This window comes from Schistocerca cancellata, unplaced genomic scaffold (assembly GCF_023864275.1).
Source record: "Schistocerca cancellata isolate TAMUIC-IGC-003103 unplaced genomic scaffold, iqSchCanc2.1 HiC_scaffold_1100, whole genome shotgun sequence".
NCBI lineage: Eukaryota > Metazoa > Arthropoda > Insecta > Orthoptera > Acrididae > Schistocerca > Schistocerca cancellata.
Genome location: NW_026047099.1, coordinates 6,001,043 through 6,025,035, shown reverse-complemented (window position 1 = coordinate 6,025,035; position 23,993 = coordinate 6,001,043). Strand labels below are relative to the sequence as shown.

The window sequence follows — 23,993 nt, the reverse complement described above, 5'->3', positions numbered from 1 at the left end:
TCCTTAAGCATTTTAAACTACTGTAATGGTACGAAAATGCAGTAATTAACTCAGTTTGAGGGAGAATGTGCTAACCAAGTTTGCCAAGAAGACTTTGAAAACGACAAAACAGTACGAATTGGCAGGTGATTTCCGAAATACGTCACCGCCTATTGTTGTGTAGGAGTGTAGAGTTCCAAATTTGATTTGTAACCACGAATATATTCCTTAGTCTTCTCGTCTCGTCTCGTCTCGTCTCGTCCCGCAGACGTTTGTCGTGCTTGCGCTGTCATATGGACCACGACCCGAGCGGCAGCGAGCGGCAGTCGAGCAAAGTCGGGACAAGTCGGGACGGGGACAGGGACAGGGATAGGAATGGTGCGAATGCACTGCAAACTACGCAGACACCTGGTGTGAGGCGAGGCGAGGCGAGGCGAGGCGAGGCGAGGAAGCCCACATCGCTACCAGTGGGCCCTCCAGCACGACACTGCCACACCCCGCACAGGCCCTCCGCTGAACACCAGGGACAAGATGCGTCCTCCGCTAGTGTCGAAGGCTACACGCGCCCAGCGAATGACAGGGGGTGCAACGAGCAGCAGTGCGTCTCACACACGCGGCGGTGCGCCCGCCAATTCGGCCGTCACTCTGCTGGGACGCCGGGCGCGCCTCCCCGCGCCGTCCTCGAGGAACTGGCGGTTGCGGAAGGAAGCGCTTTCGTCAAATGCGGCCGAAAACTAACATTTTGTGTGTGTGAGAAAAGCCGAACGCGAATTCTGCCGTGCTCCTACATTAGATGAGCGCCAACGGCCATACCATGATGAATACACCGGTTCTCGTCCGATCACCGAAGTTAAGCATCATCGGGCCCGGCTAGTACTTGGATGGGTGACCGCCTGGGAAACCCGGGTGCTGCTGGCTCCCTTCCTGTTTTTTTTTAGTTATGTCGCCAGCCCAATTTTCAAACTACCTTTCTGTTGTGACAAAGATGCTTCCTTAAGCCTTTTAAACTACTGTAATGGTACGAAAATGCAGTAATTAACTCAGTTTGAGGGAGAATGTGCTAACCAAGTTTGCCAAGAAGACTTTGAAAACGACAAAACAGTACGAATCGGCAGGTGATTTCCGAAATACGTCACCGCCTATTGTTGTGTAGGAGTGTAGAGTTCCAAATTTGATTTGTAACCACGAATTTATTCCTTAGTCGTCTCGTCTCGTCTCGTCTCGTCTCGTCCCGCAGACGTTTGTCGTGCTTGCGCTGTCATATGGACCACGACCCGAGCGGCAGCGAGCGGCAGTCGAGCAAAGTCGGGACAAGTCGGGACGGGGACAGGGACAGGGATAGGAATGGTGCGAATGCACTGCAAACTACGCAGACACCTGGTGTGAGGCGCGGCGAGGCGAGGCGAGGCGAGGCGAGGAAGCCCACATCGCTACCAGTGGGCCCTCCAGCACGACACTGCCACACCCCGCACAGGCCCTCCGCTGAACACCAGGGACAAGATGCGTCCTCCGCTAGTGTCGAAGGCTACACGCGCCCAGCGAATGACAGGGGGTGCAACGAGCAGCAGTGCGTCTCACACACGCGGCGGTGCGCCCGCCAATTCGGCCGTCACTCTGCTGGGACGCCGGGCGCGCCCCCCCGCGCCGTCCTCGAGGAACTGGCGGTTGCGGAAGGAAGCGCTTTCGTCAAATGCGGCCGAAAACTAACATTTTGTGTGTTGGGAGAAAAGCCGAACGCGAATTCTGCCGTGCTGCTACATTAGATGAGCGCCAACGGCCATACCATGATGAATACACCGGTTCTCGTCCGATCACCGAAGTTAAGCATCATCGGGCCCGGCTAGTACTTGGATGGGTGACCGCCTGGGAAACCCGGGTGCTGTTGGCTCCCTTCCTGTTTTTTTTTTTTTTGTAATGTCGCCAGCCCAATTTTCAAACTACCTTTCTGTTGTGACAAAGATGCTTTCTTAAGCCTTTTAAACTACTGTAATGGTACGAAAATGCAGTAATTAACTCAGTTTGAGGGAGAATGTGCTAACCAAGTTTGCCAAGAAGACTTTGAAAACGACAAAACAGTATGAATCGGCAGGTGATTTCTGAAATACGTCACCGCCTATTGTTGTGTAGGAGTGTAGAGTTCCAAATTTGATTTGTAACCACGAATTTATTCCTTAGTCGTCTCGTCTCGTCTCGTCTCGTCTCGTCCCGCAGACGTTTGTCGTGCTTGCGCTGTCATATGGACCACGACCCGAGCGGCAGCGAGCGGCAGTCGAGCAAAGTCGGGACAAGTCGGGACGGGGACAGGGACAGGGATAGGAATGGTGCGAATGCACTGCAAACTACGCAGACACCTGGTGTGAGGCGCGGCGAGGCGAGGCGAGGCGAGGCGAGGAAGCCCACATCGCTACCAGTGGGCCCTCCAGCACGACACTGCCACACCCCGCACAGGCCCTCCGCTGAACACCAGGGACAAGATGCGTCCTCCGCTAGTGTCGAAGGCTACACGCGCCCAGCGAATGACAGGGGGTGCAACGAGCAGCAGTGCGTCTCACACACGTGGCGGTGCGCCCGCCAATTCGGCCGTCACTCTGCTGGGACGCCGGGCGCGCCTCCCCGCGCCGTCCTCGAGGAACTGGCGGTTGCGGAAGGAAGCGCTTTCGTCAAATGCGGCCGAAAACTAACATTTTGTGTGTTGGGAGAAAAGCCGAACGCGAATTCTGCCGTGCTCCTACATTAGATGAGCGCCAACGGCCATACCATGATGAATACACCGGTTCTCGTCCGATCACCGAAGTTAAGCATCATCGGGCCCGGCTAGTACTTGGATGGGTGACCGCCTGGGAAACGCGGGTGCTGTTGGCTCCCTTCCTGTTTTTTTTTTTTTGTAATGTTGCCAGCCCAATTTTCAAACTACCTTTCTGTTGTGACAAAGATGCTTCCTTAAGCCTTTTAAACTACTGTAATGGTACGAAAATGCAGTAATTAACTCAGTTTGAGGGAGAATGTGCTAACCAAGTTTGCCAAGAAGACTTTGAAAACGACAAAACAGTACGAATCGGCAGGTGATTTATGAAATACGTCACCGCCTATTGTTGTGTAGGAGTGTAGAGTTCCAAATTTGATTTGTAACCACGAATTTATTCCTTAGTCGTCTCGTCTCGTCTCGTCTCGTCTCGTCCCGCAGACGTTTGTCGTGCTTGCGCTGTCATATGGACCACGACCCGAGCGGCAGCGAGCGGCAGTCGAGCAAAGTCGGGACAAGTCGGGACGGGGACAGGGACAGGGATAGGAATGGTGCGAATGCACTGCAAACTACGCAGACACCTGGTGTGAGGCGAGGCGAGGCGAGGCGAGGCGAGGCGAGGCGAGGCGAGGAAGCCCACATCGCTACCAGTGGGCCCTCCAGCACGACACTGCCACACCCCGCACAGGCCCTCCGCTGAACACCAGGGACAAGATGCGTCCTCCGCTAGTGTCGAAGGCTACACGCGCCCAGCGAATGACAGGGGGTGCAACGAGCAGCAGTGCGTCTCACACACGCGGCGGTGCGCCCGCCAATTCGGCCGTCACTCTGCTGGGACGCCGGGCGCGCCTCCCCGCGCCGTCCTCGAGGAACTGGCGGTTGCGGAAGGAAGCGCTTTCGTCAAATGCGGCCGAAAACTAACATTTTGTGTGTTGGGAGAAAAGCCGAACGCGAATTCTGCCGTGCTCCTACATTAGATGAGCGCCAACGGCCATACCATGATGAATACACCGGTTCTCGTCCGATCACCGAAGTTAAGCATCATCGGGCCCGGCTAGTACTTGGATGGGTGACCGCCTGGGAAACCCGGGTGCTGTTGGCTCCCTTCCTGTTTTTTTTTTGTTATGTCGCCAGCCCAATTTTCAAACTACCTTTCTGTTGTGACAAAGATGCTTCCTTAAGCATTTTAAACTACTGTAATGGTACGAAAATGCAGTAATTAACTCAGTTTGAGGGAGAATGTGCTAACCAAGTTTGCCAAGAAGACTTTGAAAACGACAAAACAGTACGAATTGGCAGGTGATTTCTGAAATACGTCACCGCCTATTGTTGTGTAGGAGTGTAGAGTTCCAAATTTGATTTGTAACCACGAATATATTCCTTAGTCGTCTCGTCTCGTCTCGTCTCGTCTCGTCCCGCAGACGTTTGTCGTGTTTGCGCTGTCATATGGACCACGACCCGAGCGGCAGCGAGCGGCAGTCGAGCAAAGTCGGGACAAGTCGGGACGGGGACAGGGACAGGGATAGGAATGGTGCGAATGCACTGCAAACTACGCAGACACCTGGTGTGAGGCGAGGCGAGGCGAGGCGAGGCGAGGCGAGGAAGCCCACATCGCTACCAGTGGGCCCTCCAGCACGACACTGCCACACCCCGCACAGGCCCTCCGCTGAACACCAGGGACAAGATGCGTCCTCCGCTAGTGTCGAAGGCTACACGCGCCCAGCGAATGACAGGGGGTGCAACGAGCAGCAGTGCGTCTCACACACGCGGCGGTGCGCCCGCCAATTCGGCCGTCACTCTGCTGGGACGCCGGGCGCGCCTCCCCGCGCCGTCCTCGAGGAACTGGCGGTTGCGGAAGGAAGCGCTTTCGTCAAATGCGGCCGAAAACTAACATTTTGTGTGTGTGAGAAAAGCCGAACGCGAATTCTGCCGTGCTCCTACATTAGATGAGCGCCAACGGCCATACCATGATGAATACACCGGTTCTCGTCCGATCACCGAAGTTAAGCATCATCGGGCCCGGCTAGTACTTGGATGGGTGACCGCCTGGGAAACCCGGGTGCTGCTGGCTCCCTTCCTGTTTTTTTTTTGTTATGTCGCCAGCCCAATTTTCAAACTACTTTTCTGTTGTGACAAAGATGCTTCCTTAAGCCTTTTAAACTACTGTAATGGTACGAAAATGCAGTAATTAACTCAGTTTGAGGGAGAATGTGCTAACCAAGTTTGCCAAGAAGACTTTGAAAACGACAAAACAGTACGAATCGGCAGGTGATTTCCGAAATACGTCACCGCCTATTGTTGTGTAGGAGTGTAGAGTTCCAAATTTGATTTGTAACCACGAATTTATTCCTTAGTCGTCTCGTCTCGTCTCGTCTCGTCTCGTCCCGCAGACGTTTGTCGTGCTTGCGCTGTCATATGGACCACGACCCGAGCGGCAGCGAGCGGCAGTCGAGCAAAGTCGGGACAAGTCGGGACGGGGACAGGGACAGGGATAGGAATGGTGCGAATGCACTGCAAACTACGCAGACACCTGGTGTGAGGCGAGGCGAGGCGAGGCGAGGCGAGGCGAGGAAGCCCACATCGCTACCAGTGGGCCCTCCAGCACGACACTGCCACACCCCGCACAGGCCCTCCGCTGAACACCAGGGACAAGATGCGTCCTCCGCTAGTGTCGAAGGCTACACGCGCCCAGCGAATGACAGGGGGTGCAACGAGCAGCAGTGCGTCTCACACACGCGGCGGTGCGCCCGCCAATTCGGCCGTCACTCTGCTGGGACGCCGGGCGCGCCTCCCCGCGCCGTCCTCGAGGAACTGGCGGTTGCGGAAGGAAGCGCTTTCGTCAAATGCGGCCGAAAACTAACATTTTGTGTGTTGGGAGAAAAGCCGAACGCGAATTCTGCCGTGCTCCTACATTAGATGAGCGCCAACGGCCATACCATGATGAATACACCGGTTCTCGTCCGATCACCGAAGTTAAGCATCATCGGGCCCGGCTAGTACTTGGATGGGTGACCGCCTGGGAAACCCGGGTGCTGTTGGCTCCCTTCCTGTTTTTTTTTTGTTATGTCGCCAGCCCAATTTTCAAACTACCTTTCTGTTGTGACAAAGATGCTTCCTTAAGCATTTTAAACTACTGTAATGGTACGAAAATGCAGTAATTAACTCAGTTTGAGGGAGAATGTGCTAACCAAGTTTGCCAAGAAGACTTTGAAAACGACAAAACAGTACGAATTGGCAGGTGATTTCTGAAATACGTCACCGCCTATTGTTGTGTAGGAGTGTAGAGTTCCAAATTTGATTTGTAACCACGAATATATTCCTTAGTCGTCTCGTCTCGTCTCGTCTCGTCTCGTCCCGCAGACGTTTGTCGTGTTTGCGCTGTCATATGGACCACGACCCGAGCGGCAGCGAGCGGCAGTCGAGCAAAGTCGGGACAAGTCGGGACGGGGACAGGGACAGGGATAGGAATGGTGCGAATGCACTGCAAACTACGCAGACACCTGGTGTGAGGCGAGGCGAGGCGAGGCGAGGCGAGGCGAGGAAGCCCACATCGCTACCAGTGGGCCCTCCAGCACGACACTGCCACACCCCGCACAGGCCCTCCGCTGAACACCAGGGACAAGATGCGTCCTCCGCTAGTGTCGAAGGCTACACGCGCCCAGCGAATGACAGGGGGTGCAACGAGCAGCAGTGCGTCTCACACACGCGGCGGTGCGCCCGCCAATTCGGCCGTCACTCTGCTGGGACGCCGGGCGCGCCTCCCCGCGCCGTCCTCGAGGAACTGGCGGTTGCGGAAGGAAGCGCTTTCGTCAAATGCGGCCGAAAACTAACATTTTGTGTGTGTGAGAAAAGCCGAACGCGAATTCTGCCGTGCTCCTACATTAGATGAGCGCCAACGGCCATACCATGATGAATACACCGGTTCTCGTCCGATCACCGAAGTTAAGCATCATCGGGCCCGGCTAGTACTTGGATGGGTGACCGCCTGGGAAACCCGGGTGCTGCTGGCTCCCTTCCTGTTTTTTTTTGTTATGTCGCCAGCCCAATTTTCAAACTACCTTTCTGTTGTGACAAAGATGCTTCCTTAAGCCTTTTAAACTACTGTAATGGTACGAAAATGCAGTAATTAACTCAGTTTGAGGGAGAATGTGCTAACCAAGTTTGCCAAGAAGACTTTGAAAACGACAAAACAGTACGAATCGGCAGGTGATTTCCGAAATACGTCACCGCCTATTGTTGTGTAGGAGTGTAGAGTTCCAAATTTGATTTGTAACCACGAATTTATTCCTTAGTCGTCTCGTCTCGTCTCGTCTCGTCTCGTCCCGCAGACGTTTGTCGTGCTTGCGCTGTCATATGGACCACGACCCGAGCGGCAGCGAGCGGCAGTCGAGCAAAGTCGGGACAAGTCGGGACGGGGACAGGGACAGGGATAGGAATGGTGCGAATGCACTGCAAACTACGCAGACACCTGGTGTGAGAAGAGGCGAGGCGAGGCGAGGCGAGGCGAGGCGAGGAAGCCCACATCGCTACCAGTGGGCCCTCCAGCACGACACTGCCACACCCCGCACAGGCCCTCCGCTGAACACCAGGGACAAGATGCGTCCTCCGCTAGTGTCGAAGGCTACACGCGCCCAGCGAATGACAGGGGGTGCAACGAGCAGCAGTGCGTCTCACACACGCGGCGGTGCGCCCGCCAATTCGGCCGTCACTCTGCTGGGACGCCGGGCGCGCCTCCCCGCGCCGTCCTCGAGGAACTGGCGGTTGCGGAAGGAAGCGCTTTCGTCAAATGCGGCCGAAAACTAACATTTTGTGTGTGTGAGAAAAGCCGAACGCGAATTCTGCCGTGCTCCTACATTAGATGAGCGCCAACGGCCATACCATGATGAATATACCGGTTCTCGTCCGATCACCGAAGTTAAGCATCATCGGGCCCGGCTAGTACTTGGATGGGTGACCGCCTGGGAAACCCGGGTGCTGTTGGCTCCCTTCCTGTTTTTTTTGTTATGTCGCCAGCCCAATTTTCAAACTACCTTTCTGTTGTGACAAAGATGCTTCCTTAAGCATTTTAAACTACTGTAATGGTACGAAAATGCAGTAATTAACTCAGTTTGAGGGAGAATGTGCTAACCAAGTTTGCCAAGAAGACTTTGAAAACGACAAAACAGTACGAATTGGCAGGTGATTTCTGAAATACGTCACCGCCTATTGTTGTGTAGGAGTGTAGAGTTCCAAATTTGATTTGTAACCACGAATATATTCCTTAGTCGTCTCGTCTCGTCTCGTCTCGTCTCGTCCCGCAGACGTTTGTCGTGCTTGCGCTGTCATATGGACCACGACCCGAGCGGCAGCGAGCGGCAGTCGAGCAAAGTCGGGACAAGTCGGGACGGGGACAGGGACAGGGATAGGAATGGTGCGAATGCACTGCAAACTACGCAGACACCTGGTGTGAGGCGCGGCGAGGCGAGGCGAGGCGAGGCGAGGAAGCCCACATCGCTACCAGTGGGCCCTCCAGCACGACACTGCCACACCCCGCACAGGCCCTCCGCTGAACACCAGGGACAAGATGCGTCCTCCGCTAGTGTCGAAGGCTACACGCGCCCAGCGAATGACAGGGGGTGCAACGAGCAGCAGTGCGTCTCACACACGCGGCGGTGCGCCCGCCAATTCGGCCGTCACTCTGCTGGGACGCCGGGCGCGCCTCCCCGCGCCGTCCTCGAGGAACTGGCGGTTGCGGAAGGAAGCGCTTTCGTCAAATGCGGCCGAAAACTAACATTTTGTGTGTGTGAGAAAAGCCGAACGCGAATTCTGCCGTGCTCCTACATTAGATGAGCGCCAACGGCCATACCATGATGAATACACCGGTTCTCGTCCGATCACCGAAGTTAAGCATCATCGGGCCCGGCTAGTACTTGGATGGGTGACCGCCTGAGAAACGCGGGTGCTGTTGGCTCCCTTCCTGTTTTTTTTTTTTTGTAATGTTGCCAGCCCAATTTTCAAACTACCTTTCTGTTGTGACAAAGATGCTTCCTTAAGCCTTTTAAACTACTGTAATGGTACGAAAATGCAGTAATTAACTCAGTTTGAGGGAGAATGTGCTAACCAAGTTTGCCAAGAAGACTTTGAAAACGACAAAACAGTACGAATCGGCAGGTGATTTCTGAAATACGTCACCGCCTATTGTTGTGTAGGAGTGTAGAGTTCCAAATTTGATTTGTAACCACGAATTTATTCCTTAGTCGTCTCGTCTCGTCTCGTCTCGTCTCGTCCCGCAGACGTTTGTCGTGCTTGCGCTGTCATATGGACCACGACCCGAGCGGCAGCGAGCGGCAGTCGAGCAAAGTCGGGACAAGTCGGGACGGGGACAGGGACAGGGATAGGAATGGTGCGAATGCACTGCAAACTACGCAGACACCTGGTGTGAGGCGCGGCGAAGCGAGGCGAGGCGAGGAAGCCCACATCGCTACCAGTGGGCCCTCCAGCACGACACTGCCACACCCCGCACAGGCCCTCCGCTGAACACCAGGGACAAGATGCGTCCTCCGCTAGTGTCGAAGGCTACACGCGCCCAGCGAATGACAGGGGGTGCAACGAGCAGCAGTGCGTCTCACACACGCGGCGGTGCGCCCGCCAATTCGGCCGTCACTCTGCTGGGACGCCGGGCGCGCCTCCCCGCGCCGTCCTCGAGGAACTGGCGGTTGCGGAAGGAAGCGCTTTCGTCAAATGCGGCCGAAAACTAACATTTTGTGTGTGTGAGAAAAGCCGAACGCGAATTCTGCCGTGCTCCTACATTAGATGAGCGCCAACGGCCATACCATGATGAATACACCGGTTCTCGTCCGATCACCGAAGTTAAGCATCATCGGGCCCGGCTAGTACTTGGATGGGTGACCGCCTGGGAAACGCGGGTGCTGTTGGCTCCCTTCCTGTTTTTTTTTTTGTAATGTTGCCAGCCCAATTTTCAAACTACCTTTCTGTTGCGACAAAGATGCTTCCTTAAGCCTTTTAAACTACTGTAATGGTACGAAAATGCAGTAATTAACTCAGTTTGAGGGAGAATGTGCTAACCAAGTTTGCCAAGAAGACTTGGAAAACGACAAAACAGTACGAATCGGCAGGTGATTTCTGAAATACGTCACCGCCTATTGTTGTGTAGGAGTGTAGAGTTCCAAATTTGATTTGTAACCACGAATTTATTCCTTAGTCGTCTCGTCTCGTCTCGTCTCGTCTCGTCCCGCAGACGTTTGTCGTGCTTGCGCTGTCATATGGACCACGACCCGAGCGGCAGCGAGCGGCAGTCGAGCAAAGTCGGGACAAGTCGGGACGGGGACAGGGACAGGGATAGGAATGGTGCGAATGCACTGCAAACTACGCAGACACCTGGTGTGAGGCGCGGCGAGGCGAGGCGAGGCGAGGCGAGGAAGCCCACATCGCTACCAGTGGGCCCTCCAGCACGACACTGCCACACCCCGCACAGGCCCTCCGCTGAACACCAGGGACAAGATGCGTCCTCCGCTAGTGTCGAAGGCTACACGCGCCCAGCGAATGACAGGGGGTGCAACGAGCAGCAGTGCGTCTCACACACGCGGCGGTGCGCCCGCCAATTCGGCCGTCACTCTGCTGGGACGCCGGGCGCGCCTCCCCGCGCCGTCCTCGAGGAACTGGCGGTTGCGGAAGGAAGCGCTTTCGTCAAATGCGGCCGAAAACTAACATTTTGTGTGTTGGGAGAAAAGCCGAACGCGAATTCTGCCGTGCTCCTACTTTAGATGAGCGCCAACGGCCATACCATGATGAATACACCGGTTCTCGTCCGATCACCGAAGTTAAGCATCATCGGGCCCGGCTAGTACTTGGATGGGTGACCGCCTGGGAAACCCGGGTGCTGTTGGCTCCCTTCCTGTTTTTTTTTTGTTATGTCGCCAGCCCAATTTTCAAACTACCTTTCTGTTGTGACAAAGATGCTTCCTTAAGCCTTTTAAACTACTGTAATGGTACGAAAATGCAGTAATTAACTCAGTTTGAGGGAGAATGTGCTAACCAAGTTTGCCAAGAAGACTTTGAAAACGACAAAACAGTACGAATCGGCAGGTGATTTCTGAAATACGTCACCGCCTATTGTTGTGTAGGAGTGTAGAGTTCCAAATTTGATTTGTAACCACGAATTTATTCCTTAGTCGTCTCGTCTCGTCTCGTCTCGTCTCGTCCCGCAGACGTTTGTCGTGCTTGCGCTGTCATATGGACCACGACCCGAGCGGCAGCGAGCGGCAGTCGAGCAAAGTCGGGACAAGTCGGGACGGGGACAGGGACAGGGATAGGAATGGTGCGAATGCACTGCAAACTACGCAGACACCTGGTGTGAGGCGAGGCGAAGCGAGGCGAGGCGAGGAAGCCCACATCGCTACCAGTGGGCCCTCCAGCACGACACTGCCACACCCCGCACAGGCCCTCCGCTGAACACCAGGGACAAGATGCGTCCTCCGCTAGTGTCGAAGGCTGAACGCGCCCAGCGAATGACAGGGGGTGCAACGAGCAGCAGTGCGTCTCACACACGCGGCGGTGCGCCCGCCAATTCGGCCGTCGCTCTGCTGGGACGCCGGGCGCGCCTCCCCGCGCCGTCCTCGAGGAACTGGCGGTTGCGGAAGGAAGCGCTTTCGTCAAATGCGGCCGAAAACTAACATTTTGTGTGTTGGGAGAAAAGCCGAACGCGAATTCTGCCGTGCTCCTACATTAGATGAGCGCCAACGGCCATACCATGATGAATACACCGGTTCTCGTCCGATCACCGAAGTTAAGCATCATCGGGCCCGGCTAGTACTTGGATGGGTGACCGCCTGGGAAACCCGGGTGCTGTTGGCTCCCTTCCTTTTTTTTTTTGTTATGTCGCCAGCCCAATTTTCAAACTAACTTTCTGTTGTGACAAAGATGCTTCCTTAAGCCTTTTAAACTACTGTAATGGTACGAAAATGCAGTAATTAACTCAGTTTGAGGGAGAATGTGCTAACCAAGTTTGCCAAGAAGACTTTGAAAACGACAAAACAGTACGAATCGGCAGGTGATTTCTGAAATACGTCACCGCCTATTGTTGTGTAGGAGTGTAGAGTTCCAAATTTGATTTGTAACCACGAATTTATTCCTTAGTCGTCTCGTCTCGTCTCGTCTCGTCTCGTCTCGTCCCGCAGACGTTTGTCGTGCTTGCGCTGTCATATGGACCACGACCCGAGCGGCAGCGAGCGGCAGTCGAGCAAAGTCGGGACAAGTCGGGACGGGGACAGGGACAGGGATAGGAATGGTGCGAATGCACTGCAAACTACGCAGACACCTGGTGTGAGGCGAGGCGAGGCGAGGAAGCCCACATCGCTACCAGTGGCGCCCTCCAGCACGACACTGCCACACCCCGCACAGGCCCTCCGCTGAACACCAGGGACAAGATGCGTCCTCCGCTAGTGTCGAAGGCTGCACGCGCCCAGCGAATGACAGGGGGTGCAACGAGCAGCAGTGCGTCTCACACACGCGGCGGTGCGCCCGCCAATTCGGCCGTCGCTCTGCTGGGACGCCGGGCGCGCCTCCCCGCGCCGTCCTCGAGGAACTGGCGGTTGCGGAAGGAAGCGCTTTCGTCAAATGCGGCCGAAAACTAACATTTTGTGTGTTGGGAGAAAAGCCGAACGCGAATTCTGCCGTGCTCCTACATTAGATGAGCGCCAACGGCCGTACCATGATGAATACACCGGTTCTCGTCCGATCACCGAAGTTAAGCATCATCGGGCCCGGCTAGTACTTGGATGGGTGACCGCCTGGGAAACGCGGGTGCTGTTGGCTCCCTTCCTTTTTTTTTTTTTGTTATGTCGCCAGCCCAATTTTCAAACTAACTTTCTGTTGTGACAAAGATGCTTCCTTAAGCCTTTTAAACTACTGTAATGGTACGAAAATGCAGTAATTAACTCAGTTTGAGGGAGAATGTGCTAACCAAGTTTGCCAAGAAGACTTTGAAAACGACAAAACAGTACGAATCGGCAGGTGATTTCTGAAATACGTCACCGCCTATTGTTGTGTAGGAGTGTAGAGTTCCAAATTTGATTTGTAACCACGAATTTATTCCTTAGTCGTCTCGTCTCGTCTCGTCTCGTCTCGTCCCGCAGACGTTTGTCGTGCTTGCGCTGTCATATGGACCACGACCCGAGCGGCAGCGAGCGGCAGTCGAGCAAAGTCGGGACAAGTCGGGACGGGGACAGGGACAGGGATAGGAATGGTGCGAATGCACTGCAAACTACGCAGACACCTGGTGTGAGGCGAGGCGAGGCGAGGAAGCCCACATCGCTACCAGTGGCGCCCTCCAGCACGACACTGCCACACCCCGCACAGGCCCTCCGCTGAACACCAGGGACAAGATGCGTCCTCCGCTAGTGTCGAAGGCTGCACGCGCCCAGCGAATGACAGGGGGTGCAACGAGCAGCAGTGCGTCTCACACACGCGGCGGTGCGCCCGCCAATTCGGCCGTCGCTCTGCTGGGACGCCGGGCGCGCCTCCCCGCGCCGTCCTCGAGGAACTGGCGGTTGCGGAAGGAAGCGCTATCGTCAAATGCGGCCGAAAACTAACATTTTGTGTGTTGGGAGAAAAGCCGAACGCGAATTCTGCCGTGCTCCTACATTAGATGAGCGCCAACGGCCATACCATGATGAATACACCGGTTCTCGTCCGATCACCGAAGTTAAGCATCATCGGGCCCGGCTAGTACTTGGATGGGTGACCGCCTGGGAAACCCGGGTGCTGTTGGCTCCCTTCCTTTTTTTTTTTTGTTATGTCGCCAGCCCAATTTTCAAACTAACTTTCTGTTGTGACAAAGATGCTTCCTTAAGCCTTTTAAACTACTGTAATGGTACGAAAATGCAGTAATTAACTCAGTTTGAGGGAGAATGTGCTAACCAAGTTTGCCAAGAAGACTTTGAAAACGACAAAACAGTACGAATCGGCAGGTGATTTCTGAAATACGTCACCGCCTATTGTTGTGTAGGAGTGTAGAGTTCCAAATTTGATTTGTAACCACGAATTTATTCCTTAGTCGTCTCGTCTCGTCTCGTCTCGTCTCGTCTCGTCCCGCAGACGTTTGTCGTGCTTGCGCTGTCATATGGACCACGGCCCGAGCGGCAGCGAGCGGCAGTCGAGCAAAGTCGGGACAAGTCGGGACGGGGACAGGGACAGGGATAGGAATGGTGCGAATGCACTGCAAACTACGCAGACACCTGGTGTGAGGCGAGGCGAGGCGAGGCGAGGAAGCCCACATCGCTACCAGTGGCACCCTCCAGCACGACACTGCCACACCCCGCACAGGCCCTCCGCTGAACACCAGGGACAAGATGCGTCCTCCGCTAGTGTCGAAGGCTGCACGCGCCCAGCGAATGACAGGGGGTGCAACGAGCAGCAGTGCGTCTCACACACGCGGCGGTGCGCCCGCCAATTCGGCCGTCGCTCTGCTGGGACGCCGGGCGCGCCTCCCCGCGCCGTCCTCAAGGAACTGGCGGTTGCGGAAGGAAGCGCTATCGTCAAATGCGGCCGAAAACTAACATTTTGTGTGTTGGGGAAAAGCCGAACGCGAATTCTGCCGTGCTCCTACATTAGATGAGCGCCAACGGCCATACCATGATGAATACACCGGTTCTCGTCCGATCACCGAAGTTAAGCATCATCGGGCCCGGCTAGTACTTGGATGGGTGACCGCCTGGCAACACCTCGGTGCCGAGCGAGCAGTGTTTTCCTTGTGCGACTTGGCCGGCGGCGCCTCGCGTGTCGTCTGCTTACTTTGCCACGTGGCTTTCTTTCTACTGAACTGTAAGTAATGGATATTCTTTACGATGATAGTGAAGAGCGACAGAACAATGTTCAGTGTGAATTCGAACGTTCCGTCGAGAAACCCTCGGCTTTTGAGATTCATCGTTGGTTAATTGAGGATTTGTTGTTGTCTACTAATGACGTACTCGGTATTCAGTTCGATACGTTCTTAAATTCTGTGTTCTTAAAACTCAAATCTTCCGATCTGTGTGATGCTGTAGTTTCTGTTAATGACGGTGTTCGCAAATTTCGACACCTTAACGGAAATATTAGTAATGTCACTGTGTCTCACGCTGGTTTTGGTCTTCGACATATACGGATATTTAACCTTCCGTTTGAAATACGTAATGACACTATTTCTCGTCACTTGCGGCCATATGGCACTGTTTTATCTGTCGTGAAGGAGAAATGGTCGTCTGCGTATATATTTCAAGTCGAGAACGGTGTGCGCAGTGTTAAGATGGTGGTTAGGCAGCATATTCCGTCTTTTATTTTGGTCAACGGTCACCGTGCGTTTGTCACGTACAGTGGCCAGCCACAAACTTGCTCCTTTTGTAATGGTGTCGGACATTATAGGCAGGATTGTCCGAAGCGAAAACGGCCTGTTCAGCTACCACTTGAGGCCGATTTGCAAGGAGTTAGTTTTGCTTCCGTCGCCGCAACGGTCTTGGGTTCCGCCCCCCCCGCGTCCGCGCGGCGTGCGGCAGATGTTAATCTTGCTGCCGCCGCGGAAGCGATGGATGTGTCTGCTGATCATAGTGTCTCTGCTGTTGCCACTACCGGCCAGGACTCTTTGTCCACGGTTTCGGAAAACGTGCCTGTTGTTGTTCAACCGGTTGTGGGTGCTGTTGTGTCGGAGACAGTCTCTGACTCCGTGCCGCAGTCGGTAACCGATGTTGTTTCGCGCCCTAATTCGGACTCTGTTGCCCCCACTGTGTCGCAGGCGGAGCCCTCTCCTTCTGTACCTGCACCCGTCGTTGCACTTTCTGACGTTTCTGAGCCTCTTCCTGTTGCGGAATCGAGCGATGTTTTTGTGGAACCAAAACCGCAGCGGGATGAAGCTCGTTCTCGCAGTTCCAGTAGGCAACGCTTCCGCAGTGCCAGTAGCTCCCCTTCCTACGACAGAGGTTTAGCGCGAGGTGACCGTAGTCCGTCCCCAGTAGGGCGCCCCCCCGCCTCTTCTTGGGCGTCGCAACGCCGCGCCGGGCGGCGCGACCTCGACGTGGAGCTACGGCCGCCTCAGGCTGCCGGCTCCGGGCGTCAGCCGCCGCGCAAACAACAACAACAGCAGCAGCGTGCCTCCTCTCGCCACGCACAGTCAGCTGATCTGAGTGTTGCAGCGCAGCAACGTGACGTTGCTGTTCGCCATCTACGGACTGTGTTAAGTCAACCCGCCTCTGTAGATGTGCCTGTTTTAGCGCCAGACACGGTTTCGGCTGTGACTGCGGCATCTCTGTCGACTAAACGGAAGGCAGAGGATGTACACCGTCGTCGCGCTGGTCCTTCTATTCACGACCGCGTGTCGGTGCCTTCTTCCGACGTGGAGATGTCCGTTAAGGATTCTGTGTCGGTCGCTTCTGGCGTGACGGCTACTGCCACCCTGCCGCCCCTCTCCCCCTTCGAGCCTTCGGAGTGGGCGAAGGATGTTGTGGAGGGTGGGGAGACGTAGTGTGTGTCCTGTGTGCCCCCTCCCCTGTCGCGCACCTGCACATCCCGTGTTTTATGTGTGTTTTACTTTTGTGTGTGTCTTTTAATTGTGTGAGTCTATGACTTACGATTTTAGCCAGTGGAATGTTGTCACCATTAATCTTAACAAATTGAGTCACCCGTGTAAGATACTGGCTTTTAAGAACTTTTTACGTGATCACCACTGCCATGTTGTGTTTTTACAAGAGGTGACGCGTGATGCCCTTGTCTTTTTACACGATTTTAGTGACTTCACTGTTATTGACAATGTTTTACCGGATCACAGTACAGGAACTGCCATTTTAGTACGTTCTGACCTCGCTATTTCAAATGTTGCTATTTTACCTAATGGTCGTGCCGTTAGTTGCACTATACTGGGCGTTGTATTTGTTAACGTCTATGCTCCGTCTGGGAACGATAAGCCGGCGAGGGCTGTTTTTTATGGGCAGGAATTGTGTGCGCTGTTACACCGGAATGTGGATGCTTTAGTTGTAGGCGGCGATTTTAATTGCGTTTTAGATGTTGTTGATCAGGTGCCTCGTCCTAACATTTGTCGCGAGCTCGGCGACTTGGTTCGCAGTTTTCAGCTCGTTGATACGTGGCGTGTTTTAAACCCTGATGTTACGCATTTTACTCATTTTTATCCCACGGGGCACAGCCGCCTGGACAGAATTTACGTTTCTGCCCCGCTTTCTGCCCGTATTTGCCGCACGGAAATGTTTCCCGTGCTGTTTTCTGATCATTCCGGTTACCTTTGTCAGCTTTTATTGCCTAGATTTTGTGTTCCCAGGCGAAAGAATTTGTGGAAATTTAATTGTGCATTATTGAACGACGACCATTTTGTGACGTGTTTTACCAATCTGTGGCAGAAATTGCTCGGGACCAAGCGAGGTGACTGTAGTGTGCTGGAGTGGTGGGTCGGGGAGGCCAAGCCGGTGATCAGGCGGTTTTTAATGGATTTTAGCCGCGAGGCGGCTCGGTGGCGTCGCGCTACCGCCCGCTTCCATCAGGCGTGTTTACAAGACCTCGCGCTGCGCGTGACGTCACAGCCTGCCTTGCTGCCCGCTTTTAAGCAGTTCCAGCGTAAGCTTCTCGCTGATTTGCGTGCTGTTAGTGGCGGTGTCGTCGTCCGCAGCCAGCCTGCGGGGGTTGTGGATGGCGAACCATTGTCGCTTTATCATCTGCATAGGGAACGCAGGCGGCGCGCCCGTCTGCACATCGGTACCTGGAAACAGTGCGACGGTAGACGGACTACTGTCCAGTCCGACATTGAGCGGGATGTTTTTACTCATTTTAGTTCCCTTTTCCGTGCGCTGGATGTTGATTGTAATGCGTTGCGGGATTTTTTACACGTCATACCTCATGTTTTAACTCGTACGGATAGGACGCTTTTAAATGCTGCTTATGTACCTGACGACCTGTACGATGCTATCCGACGAAGCCCTAAAAGTAAATCGCCTGGTCCCGACGGCATTCCTGCTGAATTTTATCTGAAATTTTATGATCTTTTTCGTGATGTTTTTGTGGCTCTTTTAAATGAAATACGGGATGGTGCTGTTATCCCTGCTGCGTTTGAGGAGGGGGTAGTGACATTGGTTCCCAAATCGACTGCGACGCCCTGCATTGACGCTGTTCGGCCGATCACTTTACTGAACGCCGATTTTAAGATTGTAACGCGATGCGTGGCTCAACGCCTTAAAGTTGTTTTACCGTCGGTCCTCAGTGATAGTCAATCATGTGCGGTGCAGGGTCGAAACATTTTTGATGCCGTCCTCGCCTATCGCGACTGTATCGGTTTTGTTAAAAGTGCGAGACTGCCGACAGCTGCCATCTTCTTAATTGATTTCAAAAATGCTTTCGACCGCATTAGCCATGTGTACCTCCGCCAGGTTCTTGTGCGGATGGGCTTCGGTTTTAAGTTTACGACTGTGGTAAAGCATCTTTTACAAAATGCGACGTCACGTGTTAGTGTCAATGGCCACTTGACGCCAGCTTTCCGTGTTGGGCGCTCGGTGCGGCAGGGGTGTCCCCTTTCAATGGCCCTTTTTTCTGTAGCTTTAGATCCGTTGCTGCGAATTATCGGCCGCGACTGCCGTGGCATTCAGATAGGGACGCACCGCCTCATTTGCAAGGCGTACGCCGACGATCTTGGCGTTTTTCTTGGCCATTCTGATGACGTTGACACTCTATATGGTGCACTGCAACGCTTTGAAAAAGCTACAGGTGCCATTGTCAACCCAACTAAGACTGTTTGTTTGCCTCTTACACCCCGCGCACGGTCCATACAGCGGAGCTGGTTTTGTGTCCGCGAACAGCACAAAGTCCTGGGCGTGCTTTTTTCTTCTCATCCACAACGGATGGAGGCGCTCAATTGGCGGTCTACGCTCCATAAGGTGCGCGCCGTTGCCAAGATCTATGCGGCTCGCACGTTGGCGCTTCGTGACAAGGTGGCCTTGATCAATACTAACATTCTGGCCAGGGTGTGGTACCTCGCACAGGTCCTTCCACTGCCTCGGCAGTTGGAACGTGCCCTCAAGCAGGCGGTGTATTGGTTTTTATGGCGAGGTGACATTTTTAAAGTCTCGTATGACACCTGTACTCTAAGCCCGACAGATGGTGGTTTGGGTTTAGTAGATCTTCGCGCGAAGTGCTCTGCTCTCCTTTGGAAACGGACCACCGTTGTTATGGAGAGGGCCCCGAACGGTACCACTGCGGCGGTCTTCAGTATGTATCGTCCTCTATCAGTGGAGGCGCCGGTGAATGTCTCGCACATTCCCTTTTTTCTTAACTATGTGCGTCGCTACTATATGGACAACAGCTACCTCGCGCTATGTGACGTTCCCAGTCTTCGAGTCTGCGACGTCGTTTCTGCTTTCCGTGGATCACCTGTGCGTTGTAAGTGGGAGTATCGGCTACCGTGGTATAATTGGGTCGCGGTATGGAAAAATCTTGCCAGCCATGTTCTTCCTCCCTCTGTACACGCCGTGTGGTACAAGGTTGTGCATCGTACCTTCCCTACAAATTCGAAGCTCCATTCCATCAACCTCATCTCGTCTGGAGCTTGCGACTTGTGTGATGCGGAAGATACACTTGAACACCGTTTTGTGTGTGGACATTTTTGCAGTGTTTGGGATGCCGCCAGAGATATGATTCGCCTAATCACTCGAGTGGATACGCGTTCAGTCTTGCCGACCGACGCCTTAATTCCTCAATGCGTCGCCTACCCGAATACAAAGAAGAATGCTACGGTGTGGCTCCTGGGTCATACCGTTTTTGCAATGTTTCACCTGAAATTGACTACTGAATTGGACTTTCTTACCTATTTATGGACTCAGCATGAACAAACTGAAGCTTTGCCTGGCTATCGTGCTACTTTTGCAAATTTTTTGAAGGTTGCACTTGCTCATGCCTTTTCCCGGATGTCGGTGGATGCTTAACATGTTTATGACGGTTTGGTATACTATTCTATTTTGACCGCTCAAGCTGTGTTTTTCAAGGAACGAACACTTATGGAAATACGTGTACTCCGAGGAACTCTTTTTTTTTCTTATCTGTGTCTTTTTTTATTTCCGGTACAGTTTACCTTTTTCTTGATTCTCATTTTTTATGCTGTGGACATCGGCACTTTTATTTACAAGCACTGGTTTTCTCCTGTAGGTCTCCCATGTGGCGGCAGTGATATTTTCAATTTTCACTAGTGTTACCACGCAGTGACTTTCATTTTTTTGTTTTTTTTTTTTCCTTTTCGTTTCACTTGTCCACCTGATGGACTTTACCCCTCAGTTTTACTGGTGTGGAACTTTCCCGGTAATAATGACACTAAGGAAGTGGTTTTATTTCTACTGGATTTTGTTTCCCTGGCGGAGTCATTGTCTCCATGCAGAAGATTGCTGGATTATGGTTTTTTTTTTTTTTTTTTTTTTTTTTTTTTTTTTTTTTTTTTTTTTTTTTTTTTTTTTTGCTCTTGCCGCTTTTTCCCGACGGACGTCGACCGTTTTAAGGACACCAACGGGGGATACTGACTTTCTTTTCGTCCGTTCGTCGTGGGACATGGAGTCAACAGCACCTTTATAGCTCATGAAGCTCGCCAATAGAAGGCATTTTGTGGAGAGCGACACGGCCGGGCTATAAGGGGAGATGGGAGGCCCGTAAAAAAAAAAAAAAAAGGTGCTGTTGGCTCCCTTCCTTTTTTTTTTTTGTTATGTCGCCAGCCCAATTTTCAAACTAACTTTCTGTTGTGACAAAGATGCTTCCTTAAGCCTTTTAAACTACTGTAATGGTACGAAAATGCAGTAAATAACTCAGTATGAGGGAGAATGTGCTAACCAAGTTTGCCAAGAAGACTTTGAAAGCGACAAAACAGTACGAATCGGCAGGTGATTTCTGAAATACGTCACCGCCTATTGTTGTGTAGGAGTGTAGAGTTCCAAATTTGATTTGTAACCACGAATTTATTCCTTAGTCGTCTCGTCTCGTCTCGTCCCGCAGACGTTTGTCGTGCTTGCGCTGTCATATGGACCACGACCCGAGCGGCAGCGAGCGGCAGTCGAGCAAAGTCGGGACAAGTCGGGACGGGGACAGGGACAGGGATAGGAATGGTGCGAATGCACTGCAAACTACGCAGACACCTGGTGTGAGGCGAGGCGAGGCGAGGAAGCCCACATCGCTACCAGTGGCGCCCTCCAGCACGACACTGCCACACCCCGCACAGGCCCTCCGCTGAACACCAGGGACAAGATGCGTCCTCCGCTAGTGTCGAAGGCTGCACGCGCCCAGCGAATGACAGGGGGTGCAACGAGCAGCAGTGCGTCTCACACACGCGGCGGTGCGCCCGCCAATTCGGCCGTCGCTCTGCTGGGACGCCGGGCGCGCCTCCCCGCGCCGTCCTCGAGGAACTGGCGGTTGCGGAAGGAAGCGCTTTCGTCAAATGCGGCCGAAAACTAACATTTTGTGTGTTGGGAGAAAAGCCGAACGCGAATTCTGCCGTGCTCCTACATTAGATGAGCGCCAACGGCCATACCATGATGAATACACCGGTTCTCGTCCGATCACCGAAGTTAAGCATCATCGGGCCCGGCTAGTACTTGGATGGGTGACCGCCTGGGAAACCCGGGTGCTGTTGGCTCCCTTCCTTTTTTTTTTTTGTTATGTCGCCAGCCCAATTTTCAAACTAACTTTCTGTTGTGACAAAGATGCTTCCTTAAGCCTTTTAAACTACTGTAATGGTACGAAAATGCAGTAAATAACTCAGTATGAGGGAGAATGTGCTAACCAAGTTTGCCAAGAAGACTTTGAAAACGACAAAACAGTACGAATCGGCAGGTGATTTCTGAAATACGTCACCGCCTATTGTTGTGTAGGAGTGTAGAGTTCTAAATTTGATTTGTAACCACGAATTTATTCCTTAGTCGTCTCGTCTCGCCCCGTCTCGTCTCGTCCCGCAGACGTTTGTCGTGCTTGCGCTGTCATATGGACCACGACCCGAGCGGCAGTCGAGCAAAGTCGGGACAAGTCGGGACGGGGACAGGGACAGGGATAGGAATGGTGCGAATGCACTGCAAACTACGCAGACACCTGGTGTGAGGCGAGGCGAGGCGAGGAAGCCCACATCGCTACCAGTGGCGCCCTCCAGCACGACACTGCCACACCCCGCACAGGCCCTCCGCTGAACACCAGGGACAAGATGCGTCCTCCGCTAGTGTCGAAGGCTGCACGCGCAGAGCGAATGACAGGGGGTGCAACGAGCAGCAGTGCGTCTCACACACGCGGCGGTGCGCCCGCCAATTCGGCCGTCGCTCTGCTGGGACGCCGGGCGCGCCTCCCCGCGCCGTCCTCGAGGAACTGGCGGTTGCGGAAGGAAGCGCTTTCGTCAAATGCGGCCGAAAACTAACATTTTGTGTGTTGGGAGAAAAGCCGAACGCGAATTCTGCCGTGCTCCTACATTAGATGAGCGCCAACGGCCATACCATGATGAATACACCGGTTCTCGTCCGATCACCGTAGTTAAGCATCATCGGGCCCGGCTAGTACTTGGATGGGTGACCGCCTGGGAAACCCGGGTGCTGTAGGCTTCCTTCCTTTTTTTTTTGTTATGTCGCCAGCCCAATTTTCAAACTAACTTTCTGTTGTGACAAAGATGCTTCCTTAAGCCTTTTAAACTACTGTAATGGTACGAAAATGCAGTAAGTAACTCAGTTTGAGGGAGAATGTGCTAACCAAGTTTGCCAAGAAGACTTTGAAAGCGACAAAACAGTACGAATCGGCAGGTGATTTCTGAAATACGTCACCGCCTATTGTTGTGTAGGAGTGTAGAGTTCCAAATTTGATTTGTAACCACGAATTTATTCCTTAGTCGTCTCGTCTCGTCTCGTCTCGTCTCGTCCCGCAGACGTTTGTCGTGCTTGCGCTGTCATATGGACCACGACCCGAGCGGCAGCGAGCGGCAGTCGAGCAAAGTCGGGACAAGTCGGGACGGGGACAGGGACAGGGATAGGAATGGTGCGAATGCACTGCAAACTACGCAGACACCTGGTGTGAGGCGAGGCGAGGCGAGGAAGCCCACATCGCTACCAATGGCGCCCTCCAGCACGACACTGCCACACCCCGCACAGGCCCTCCGCTGAACACCAGGGACAAGATGCGTCCTCCGCTAGTGTCGAAGGCTGCACGCGCCCAGCGAATGACAGGGGGTGCAACGAGCAGCAGTGCGTCTCACACACGCGGCGGTGCGCCCGCCAATTCGGCCGTCGCTCTGCTGGGACGCCGGGCGCGCCTCCCCGCGCCGTCCTCGAGGAACTGGCGGTTGCGGAAGGAAGCGCTTTCGTCAAATGCGGCTGAAAACTAACATTTTGTGTGTTGGGAGAAAAGCCGAACGCGAATTCTGCCGTGCTCCTACATTAGCTGAGCGCCAACGGCCATACCATGATGAATACACCGGTTCTCGTCCGATCACCGAAGTTAAGCATCATCGGGCCCGGCTAGTACTTGGATGGGTGACCGCCTGGGAAACCCGGGTGCTGTTGGCTTCCTTCCTTTTTTTTTTTTGTTATGTCGCCAGCCCAATTTTCAAACTAACTTTCTGTTGTGACAAAGATGCTTCCTTAAGCCTTTTAAACTACTGTAATGGTACGAAAATGCAGTAATTAACTCAGTTTGAGGGAGAATGTGCTAACCAAGTTTGCCAAGAAGACTTTGAAAACGACAAAACAGTACGAATCGGCAGGTGATTTCTGAAATACGTCACCGCCTATTGTTGTGTAGGAGTGTAGAGTTCTAAATTTGATTTGTAACCACGAATTTATTCCTTAGTCGTCTCGTCTCGTCTCGTCTCGTCTCGTCCCGCAGACGTTTGTCGTGCTTGCGCTGTCATATGGACCACGACCCGAGCGGCAGCGAGCGGCAGTCGAGCAAAGTCGGGACAAGTCGGGACGGGGACAGGGACAGGGATAGGAATGGTGCGAATGCACTGCAAACTACGCAGACACCTGGTGTGAGGCGAGGCGAGGCGAGGAAGCCCACATCGCTACCAGTGGCGCCCTCCAGCACGACACTGCCACACCCCGCACAGGCCCTCCGCTGAACACCAGGGACAAGATGCGTCCTCCGCTAGTGTCGAAGGCTGCACGCGCCCAGCGAATGACAGGGGGTGCAACGAGCAGCAGTGCGTCTCACACACGCGGCGGTGCGCCCGCCAATTCGGCCGTCGCTCTGCTGGGACGCCGGGCGCGCCTCCCCGCGCCGTCCTCGAGGAACTGGCGGTTGCGGA

The 23,993-nt window shown here is 53.7% G+C and overlaps 1 protein-coding gene, 17 non-coding genes and 1 pseudogene across 18 annotated transcripts; all 19 read left to right on the top strand.

Annotated features, from left to right (window-relative positions):
* The first annotated feature begins 778 nt into the window (after positions 1-778).
* On the top strand, positions 779-897 carry LOC126154744 (5S ribosomal RNA). Its single transcript, XR_007532282.1, has one exon. It is a non-coding gene; the product is annotated as a 5S ribosomal RNA (ribosomal RNA).
* An 851-nt stretch (positions 898-1,748) lies between these two features.
* Positions 1,749-1,867, top strand: LOC126155687 (5S ribosomal RNA). The gene has a single exon (XR_007533133.1). It is a non-coding gene; the product is annotated as a 5S ribosomal RNA (ribosomal RNA).
* An 855-nt stretch (positions 1,868-2,722) lies between these two features.
* Positions 2,723-2,841, top strand: LOC126154690 (5S ribosomal RNA). Its single transcript, XR_007532232.1, has one exon. It is a non-coding gene; the product is annotated as a 5S ribosomal RNA (ribosomal RNA).
* An 864-nt stretch (positions 2,842-3,705) lies between these two features.
* Positions 3,706-3,824, top strand: LOC126155686 (5S ribosomal RNA). The gene has a single exon (XR_007533132.1). It is a non-coding gene; the product is annotated as a 5S ribosomal RNA (ribosomal RNA).
* Positions 3,825-4,674: 850 nt separating this feature from the next.
* On the top strand, positions 4,675-4,793 carry LOC126154743 (5S ribosomal RNA). Its single transcript, XR_007532281.1, has one exon. It is a non-coding gene; the product is annotated as a 5S ribosomal RNA (ribosomal RNA).
* An 851-nt stretch (positions 4,794-5,644) lies between these two features.
* Positions 5,645-5,763, top strand: LOC126155685 (5S ribosomal RNA). Its single transcript, XR_007533131.1, has one exon. It is a non-coding gene; the product is annotated as a 5S ribosomal RNA (ribosomal RNA).
* Positions 5,764-6,613: 850 nt separating this feature from the next.
* On the top strand, positions 6,614-6,732 carry LOC126154742 (5S ribosomal RNA). Its single transcript, XR_007532280.1, has one exon. It is a non-coding gene; the product is annotated as a 5S ribosomal RNA (ribosomal RNA).
* An 854-nt stretch (positions 6,733-7,586) lies between these two features.
* On the top strand, positions 7,587-7,705 carry LOC126155800 (5S ribosomal RNA). Its single transcript, XR_007533238.1, has one exon. It is a non-coding gene; the product is annotated as a 5S ribosomal RNA (ribosomal RNA).
* Positions 7,706-8,553: 848 nt separating this feature from the next.
* Positions 8,554-8,672, top strand: LOC126154777 (5S ribosomal RNA). The gene has a single exon (XR_007532313.1). It is a non-coding gene; the product is annotated as a 5S ribosomal RNA (ribosomal RNA).
* Positions 8,673-9,520: 848 nt separating this feature from the next.
* On the top strand, positions 9,521-9,639 carry LOC126154689 (5S ribosomal RNA). Its single transcript, XR_007532231.1, has one exon. It is a non-coding gene; the product is annotated as a 5S ribosomal RNA (ribosomal RNA).
* An 852-nt stretch (positions 9,640-10,491) lies between these two features.
* Positions 10,492-10,610, top strand: LOC126155684 (5S ribosomal RNA). The gene has a single exon (XR_007533130.1). It is a non-coding gene; the product is annotated as a 5S ribosomal RNA (ribosomal RNA).
* Positions 10,611-11,456: 846 nt separating this feature from the next.
* Positions 11,457-11,575, top strand: LOC126155683 (5S ribosomal RNA). The gene has a single exon (XR_007533129.1). It is a non-coding gene; the product is annotated as a 5S ribosomal RNA (ribosomal RNA).
* An 841-nt stretch (positions 11,576-12,416) lies between these two features.
* Positions 12,417-12,535, top strand: LOC126155022 (5S ribosomal RNA). Its single transcript, XR_007532542.1, has one exon. It is a non-coding gene; the product is annotated as a 5S ribosomal RNA (ribosomal RNA).
* An 838-nt stretch (positions 12,536-13,373) lies between these two features.
* LOC126155682 (5S ribosomal RNA) lies at positions 13,374-13,492 on the top strand. Its single transcript, XR_007533128.1, has one exon. It is a non-coding gene; the product is annotated as a 5S ribosomal RNA (ribosomal RNA).
* Positions 13,493-14,338: 846 nt separating this feature from the next.
* Positions 14,339-14,456, top strand: LOC126155412 (5S ribosomal RNA; annotated as a pseudogene).
* Positions 14,457-15,278: 822 nt separating this feature from the next.
* LOC126154641 (uncharacterized) lies at positions 15,279-16,211 on the top strand. Its single transcript, XM_049916173.1, has one exon. It carries the CDS (start codon positions 15,279-15,281, stop codon positions 16,209-16,211), a length of 933 nt encoding a protein of 310 aa, XP_049772130.1.
* A 5,023-nt stretch (positions 16,212-21,234) lies between these two features.
* On the top strand, positions 21,235-21,353 carry LOC126155681 (5S ribosomal RNA). Its single transcript, XR_007533127.1, has one exon. It is a non-coding gene; the product is annotated as a 5S ribosomal RNA (ribosomal RNA).
* Positions 21,354-22,180: 827 nt separating this feature from the next.
* On the top strand, positions 22,181-22,299 carry LOC126154728 (5S ribosomal RNA). The gene has a single exon (XR_007532267.1). It is a non-coding gene; the product is annotated as a 5S ribosomal RNA (ribosomal RNA).
* An 835-nt stretch (positions 22,300-23,134) lies between these two features.
* Positions 23,135-23,253, top strand: LOC126155679 (5S ribosomal RNA). Its single transcript, XR_007533125.1, has one exon. It is a non-coding gene; the product is annotated as a 5S ribosomal RNA (ribosomal RNA).
* The last annotated feature ends 740 nt before the right edge of the window (positions 23,254-23,993 follow it).

Bases quoted from the DNA above. Each gene is read 5' to 3' on its own strand.
- LOC126154641 (XM_049916173.1), top strand. From the start codon at position 15,279: ATGGATGTGTCTGCTGATCATAGTGTCTCTGCTGTTGCCACTACCGGC.